Source organism: Pygoscelis adeliae, unplaced genomic scaffold (genome assembly GCF_000699105.1).
Source record: "Pygoscelis adeliae isolate BGI_AS28 unplaced genomic scaffold, ASM69910v1 Scaffold245, whole genome shotgun sequence".
Classification (NCBI taxonomy): Eukaryota; Metazoa; Chordata; class Aves; order Sphenisciformes; family Spheniscidae; genus Pygoscelis; species Pygoscelis adeliae.
In genome coordinates this window covers 652,597-660,117 of record NW_008824766.1, presented here as the reverse complement: position 1 = coordinate 660,117, position 7,521 = coordinate 652,597, and the positions used below count along the sequence as shown (strand labels likewise).

The window sequence follows — 7,521 nt, the reverse complement described above, 5'->3', positions numbered from 1 at the left end:
TGAAGAGGAAGGGGGGGGGGGGTTAAGAAACAGAATTTGACAGTGAGAAAGCTTTTATCCTCTGCCTGACTCCCTGCCCACTTTCTGGATTAAAGCCAGCGCACCAGGAATAAGGTCCCAGGGGACAGCACTTCACGCTATTTCAGGTTGTGAACTTGGCTTTGTCTCACTGGTGAATAGGAGGGCAGGTGTTGCTGAAACAGTCACCCAGATGACTTCCTCCCATTCACGAATAACTTCTCCATAGCAACAACCATGATTGCTTGCATGGAAAAATAATCTGAGGAAAAGCATCAATCTCATTATGGTGTCACAGCTGGACACACAAGGGAGATGGAGGGCATGGTCATCCTCTTCTCTGGGGGCCGCTATAAAGCCACCAGCTGCTGTCTGAGTACAGAGAGGCTTGCACTTCGCCTTCTGGTAGAGGTCAAATAGGCTGCGGCTTGTACATGGAAAGTCCTCTCACTCTGAAGCATTGATCAGACTAAAGTTCTGGGATATGGAGGACACTAATTGCTCTCTAGATACAGCGCTTTTTTGCACTCGAATTACATTTTTTAAAGTTTATTATCTTCTATTATATTTCATACTGGCAGTGATGTTAGGTACCCTGCAGTAGTACAGGTTTTCTTCCAGTCATGGTTTATGAGATGCTTTCCAGTGTTATTCACTGTAACGGGCACTGCTGTTGACGACAGGAAAGCTCTGAACCTCTGGATCCACAGAACAAGGACATTCATGGTTGTTTGATGCTGAAAATGGGTACAATAATTGTGATTTAGCAATTATCCAACCCTGATTCTTCCTCAGATTAAGACAAGGCAAAACTGGGCTGGCAGTTTGTGTCGTTTCCTTCTTAGTGCTCCCTCTGTGCAACACTTGGGTCCGTGAAACTGTTGCCCTCACTTTATGCAGTAGCACTCTTCACTGAGTCGCTGGGAGCCACAGCTACTGCCAAGGAAGGTCTAAATAAAATTCCAATTAGCTGAATAAAACTATCTGAGGGAGGAAAAACCCGTAACACCTCAATAAAGAATGCCAATCATTACATGAACTCTAATTTTAAGGAAATGTATCCAAATGTAGCAAATCCCAAGTCTGGGAGAGCTGGGATAATTAAGACTTGAGGATAAGCAGTCATTCAAACAGCAGCAATCATGAACCTGGTAAATCTGATGGGGCACTAACTGGTTTTCTTTAGGCACTGATTGATGACATCATGTTTATCAGTTGCCATTTTAAGCATTAGCAGACAGTCACACATACCTTATGGTACTGCCTGAGGAAATTTTCAATCTCCATGTGGACTCGAATCTCCTCATCAGTTTTGCTCCTCAACTTCTGTGATCAGCGCAGACAGAAAACATGAGAGACAATGTTAGTGCGTATGTGTGTGCACACCTGTGCTGCTGAAAGCTGAGCTGCTGAGCAAGGGCGCAGGAGCTCTCTGTGTAGTCCACAGATATTTTTCCCAGTGACAAAATTAACCGAGGCAGTCCTTGCCCCTGGGCCATCCATGAAAGAGGGACAACTAGATCAGACCTTGATCAGTCGGAAAAAACAAAATGCTTGCAAAAACAGAACAGTTTTCTAGTCCAGTTCACTTTATGGCCACACAAGCAGCTCTATCAGCATAATGTGCTGTGGGGGATGCTGGGAGCTCGAGCTGCTTATGTTGCTAAATAGCCTTGTAACTACACCCTTTGGATATAGTTATGGGTCTGTTTCTCTGACGATGGTATTAATTTAGGCAGTCCCTGCCTCCAGCTACTGTCTCCTGCAGCCATGCCGTCTGTGCTGTTGCTGTTTGCAGGACCATACAGAGAAGCAATGGAAGAGAGAAAGATTTCCAGCCTGGATGAGTTACCTGATCCAGTTCAAACAGATGCGTTGGTGACTGTGATGGAGAACAGAAGGGGCACCTGGGGAAGGAGGGAGGACTCTTTCCTTACTAGCTGGAGATGCCTTCCGGTAGGGGCTGTGGGGAAGGGCTTACCTGAATTTCCTTGTCCAGGACATTCTCTGCATTGCTGCACTTCTTCTGGGTTTGGTGGACCTGGAGGTCTGTGCTTTTCTTCATGTAGCAGATCTCCATGTTCGTTTTGGCCTTCATCTCTTGGAGCTTGTCTTTGAGGTATACAATCATATTATCTCGGTTCTAGTGGAGGAGACAGAAGCAGCACAAAAGCAAGCCTGGAGACTGAGGTGAGCTCACTGTTTCTTAATCTCTCCACTCCCTGATAAACTCAGAAGGGATAAGGCTATAGGCTTCACACTTTCCCTGAATGTTGCCCCATTTCAGCCTCTACTTCAAAGGGAAGTTTGATTTGTAACCCATACAGAAGGCAATAAACCCATCAGCGAGGAGTGATTACCTCTGGAGAGGCTGGAATGATGAACAGAGAGGGACAAGAAGCCAGGCCTTCTGGTCTCTGGTCCAGGAATGGATTCAGGCATGCTTATTATAAGCATGAAAGAAGCCCAATAATTTCAGCTGCTTAAAGTTAGGCTTTACTAACCTCTTGGATTAGGCCATCTCAGTGAGTGAGCATCTGTAAGAGGAGGATAATGCCTCAGCCCCATGTACACCAAAGTTTGATTTCCTAAAGTATTCCTTGGATTCATTTTTTTCTAGTTATGCAGAAACTGTATAAACACAACCTTAGGAACAGGTGAAAATCTAATCTTGACTCACTTACATGTTTAAACAGCTCTTTCTTGAAATCTTACCAGGTAGATGGTGCCCGCTTTGTTATAAAAGCATACACCCAGGGCAAGGAAGAAGTGCCAAAGAAAAGCTGGCTATGAGCTCCCAGCCTCTCCCCACACCTTGTTTCGCAACGGAGCTGAGCTTTCCTGGGGGAATTCTGTCTCCAGGAGCTCCCCCATGGGCAAGAATCCTGAACCAACATGCCCCGTTTGTCCGGCTTTTGGAGTGTGCTCAGGAAGTAAAGTGCATTTGCTTGATTTGGGATTGTTGTTTTGTTTAGTCCTTTTTAATTAATTTCTTCGAGTAACAGATAAAAGTTCATTAATCTGGGGTTGGAACTTGGAAGAACCGCTTGTAAAATGAAAAACTCGAGACTTTTGTACAAAGAGTTAAAAAGGTCATCAAAGTCTCCTGTGCAATTATGCAAGCTCAATCTTAACGCCTCTGGTTTCGCACCCGATTGCTCCATTACAGCTTTTCTCTTTGCTTTCCTGGCATGCTATGACAGGTCTGACATTCGTCAGCCAAACCTTGCAGCTGAAGATGATATACCAAAGTGCTGGCATTTAAATGTTTTGAAGCCCACATATCTTGTCTCTGAAGCACCCTCACATTCCTTAGCTGTGTAAACATGGAAAAATGCCACAGGAAGAAGCCAGCTCAATAGCACTGTGTTTAGAAGCCTCTGCAGCATGACTCATCTGGAAAAGGTTTCCTTATAAGAAGAGTTTGGAACAGTTAAAAGGAAAATCCTTCCCTCTGCATCCCTGTCGGACGTAGTTAGGAAGAGTGAAGTACATTTATAACGCTCAGGACAATTAGGGGCCTTGGCTGGTGCTGTTTTGTGGGTTTAAAAGTCATGCATTCACATTTTTTTTAAGGTTTCCAACATCAGATACTATTTTACGGCCATATCATCATATGACTGCAGACAGCTACAGACATGACCTATTTGTGCTCTATTAAGGTTTCTGGTAATGGCCTTTATTTTCCCCGGTATGAAATTTTGGTGGGCATTGGAAGGGGTTGTGTTCCTGGTCAGTAGACATGGGAGGTGACCGTACCACTTTATGTTGAGATTGTCTTCCTGTGTCATGGTGGAATCACGGCTAAATTGAAGGTCTGGCAGAGAGACTGGGGAGATGCTAATGAAAAACACCAATTTTTTGTGGTACTGAGGCTCAGCAAAGCCAAGCGCTGCTGATGTCAGTGTGTTACTGCTATCTCCAAACAGGTCAGAAAAGGAGGGTTCAGCTTAGGTTACAAAGTACTCAGAGATATGGGGCAGAGCATGAACACTTCACCAGGTTATTTTCTTTCTCATTTCATAGTTTAGTAAAGCAGAGGAAAAAGTGCTTTTGATTCCAGCATCCCAGGCCTCAGCTAGGATGGGGGCCCATCTGCTCTGTTTGTTTTCTTTGTTGTATGGCATGTTTGTGGTTTGGATTTGGTCTGTGGTGTTGTAAAACATCTTCGTTAGAGGTGGGGAGTCTGGGGGCTTGGTTACACAATCCAAAGCAGATGGGAAGTGAAACGCAAAACCCCACTGGTGGTTTACAGCAACACGTTCGCTTGAAGAGGGAAAGTCAGCTGCAGGCGTGTGGGCAGCTACTGCAGCCCAGCTGATGGACCTGGCGCTGCAGAACTGGGGCACATTTGGTATTAGGTTGCACGCAGTAAATGCAGCAGTAAATGCCCACAAGCTGTGGGCACCATCTGTAGAGTATGCTGTTCCCTGAACTTCAGGGACAGGCACTGGGAAAATGAGTTAATACTTATTCATTCTGGTTTATCATAGCGAAGGTCCCAGCCAGGACACAGAGCGCTTTCATAGTTAATGCTGTAAACCTCTGGGCTGCTTATTTGGGATGACTTCAGTGTTGAATCTGCCAAACCAAAGATGCAAAATCATACCTCATGTGTCCAAAACTATCACAAAACTGGCAGAGACCAAGATCAAAACCCAGGAAATAGTTGTCAAGAGCCAGTCTGCTTCGCAAGCAGGTAAACAAGCTGATTTTCTCTGATCTCTCAGCTCGCAGACATCAGCTCTGAGGCCTGTCTGCTGCTGTTATCCGGTGCCACAGGAGTCAGCCCCACAGACGCTGTTTTGCTGCAAAAGCAACTGCGCTTAGCTGGAGAGGGTATGCGCACTCCTGTGTTTTCATTTACTTTGATTTATCTCTCTCGCAAGTGCCACCTAGATCTCTCCGCTCTGCCACAGCAATTAGTACTTACAGTCACTTAAAATACAGCTGGTTACAAAAATAGCAAATAGGAGTAAACAGTCTGAGGAATTCCTCCAGCAGTCGGATAACCCCCTGCCGCCAGCAGCACACCCACTGCCCGCCATTTGGCAGGCCCTTGGAGGGGGCAGGGGAACGGGTGCTGTGCTATGTGCAGGCAGCGAGCATGCCGGCAGAGAGCCCTGCCGCCTGCCTCCTTGCTTCCACACCGAGTGCGTATGAGCTCAAGTCTCTCCGCTGGCAGCTGCGATATCTCAGCTTGCAAAGCCTGAAGACATGCTTAGATCTACACACCTGCTGCAGCCTGGACTTGCTCCCCCTGAAACCACAACGTGCAGCCCTACAGACACTTCCGTAAGGCCGTAGCCCGCATCTCTGTCCCAGCTGCCAGAACATCCCCATGCTGCACACCCCCAAGAAATGCCTCAACCAAAAGGACAGCAGGCCTGGAAGGTCACCCAGCTTCGACTTAACGGCTTCTGCAGCCCTCCGCCAGCTCACCTCCAGTCCCAACAACTGCGGGAGCGAGCTGTGTGAGGGGCAGTTTGCTGGCAGAGGGAGGAGCCCTGTTGGCAGCAGCACTCTTTTTGAAAGTCCTGTCCCTCTGGAGCCAGGTTTGGATCTAGTGCACCAGTTCTGGGTCCTGCTGAGCTGCCTTGGGGCGCTGCCAGCAGTGGAATGAAGTCACCCAGGGGCTCAGGACCATCACAAACCTTGTGCCTTCTACTGTAATCACCTGGTGCATTTCTCCAGTAGAAACATGCACCAATGGGTGTGTATATATGTTTAAAACATTCCCCCAGAACACCTCATTGATGTATTTGTCCTTCTGGGAGAGGATAAGGGAAGAAACATGGCGGATTTTAGTCGCGCTACTAAAAGCACTACCGAGTGGCGCACTGATACAGTGGAGCTGGGTGTATTATGAGAGCCCACATAGAATAAAAGTTACGGACCTGTCTTCACTGGTACCGTGGTGCAACGTCTTGATTTTCTGGCTGGTAGGTAGCCTGCAATATTAGTGCTTGTTATAAAATTATACCATGACTTGCACACGTGTATGGCATGAGTATACCACAAAACCTACAGGACATAAAAAGTCTTTGGGTAAATAGCAATGCAGGAATTCTAAAGTTTACATTTCCTAAATTTTTATGTTAAACTATATAGTCCTATACGATATTAACTTGTTTCAAAATCTGTACAGACTGCCGTCGCTTGTCCAGGAAACCGGAGAAAGTGAGTATTTTTGTACAAGCTAGAAAATGAACACTGCAGCAGCAAACAGAACTCCTGCAGCCAAACTACAGCTATCGGTCATGCTCCTGCACGGAGGGGTAAGAGCAAAACCAGAGTGATAACTTCAGCTCCTTTAGAGACATCAGTGCTTTCCAAGAGGAAAGAAAACAAAATATATAAGAACATTTACCATTTGATTTGTGTTCCATTAGAAAGAAAAATGAGCTGAGCAGGCTAATAGAGCATTACTTAGCATCTCATTAAGAGGTAGCAAGGCTGAAAATACAAACATACAGGCAACATGCGTGAAGCAAAGACCGTGTTTTTCTGGTTCCATGATTAGATTTGCTCACTTTTGTTTTCTCATCCACTAGACTGGAGACAACCATGTAGGCTTTTGTCTACAGGTCTGTGCATTATTATTGTTCAAAGTACTCCAAAATCAGCAAGCTGTATTTTTGTTTTTAATTAGTTGGCAAGGTGACAAATCATGCAAGTGCCTGTAAAACTGCCTATGGGAAAATCCCATATGAAGCGAACAGAAATTACTCTCCCTTGGGAGACTCAGTGAGACACCATTATTTTTGGCACAGGAGGAAAGCAGTACTTGAAAGTAGTCTTGTCTTTGATTTGTTATCAAAGCTGAAACTATAAGGAAGCCCAGAAAAGGACTTTTAAGCTGGAAATATAAAAAAAAAATCTCAGATGAGTGCAGATCCCACTTGATGAGGCAAAAAGCAAGAATCAAATTAGCAGAAGGTACTGAAAGAACACGGAGAAGAGCACCCTCTCAGCATGGGAGCTACACACCTTCTTATGACTGCAAGAGGTAGGAGAGGTGCAGGGCAGGACACAGAGAAGTGCCCAGCCTGACTGCACAGTGCCAGGACATTGCTGCTAGTGCGAGATGGGATGATTACAGCCCCCTATACACCAGTCCCTGGGAAGGCATTAAACCAGAACCAGATATGTATATTGTGTGCACAGACACTGTGAGGTTTGAGGAGCACTACTGCACAGAAGGAGGACTACCGCATCGTATTCACTAGCTTGGGGAGTGGGAGAACAGGAGCTTCCCAGGAGCCATCAGAATCTGACTGAGATGGGACAATGTGCAGAAGCAAACAGACAACATACAGTCTCTGAGCCTGACAAACTATCCAGCTTATTTCATTTAACTGTCACACAGATGTCAAGAGACTTTTGGGTTGTTCCATAGCGCCTGGAAATAGGCTCCCATACCATTTCCAGTGGCAGTAAGTAAGTATATAATGAGGTATACAGTTGCCCTTTTCAGTCCTGGCTCTGACCTCTATATCCTTT

The 7,521-nt window shown here is 45.8% G+C and overlaps 1 protein-coding gene across 1 annotated transcript in view; it reads right to left on the bottom strand.

Annotated features, from left to right (window-relative positions):
- The window catches only part of IQCG (IQ motif containing G), a 19,112-nt gene that overhangs the window by 2,648 nt on the left and 8,943 nt on the right, over positions 1-7,521 (bottom strand). Inside the window, exons 5-6 of the mRNA XM_009323594.1 lie at positions 2,000-2,161; positions 1,270-1,344 (exon numbers count right to left, since the gene is read on the bottom strand). Of these exons, the coding sequence (XP_009321869.1) occupies positions 1,270-1,344; positions 2,000-2,161 (237 nt within the window). The remainder of the gene's footprint in view (positions 1-1,269; positions 1,345-1,999; positions 2,162-7,521) is intronic.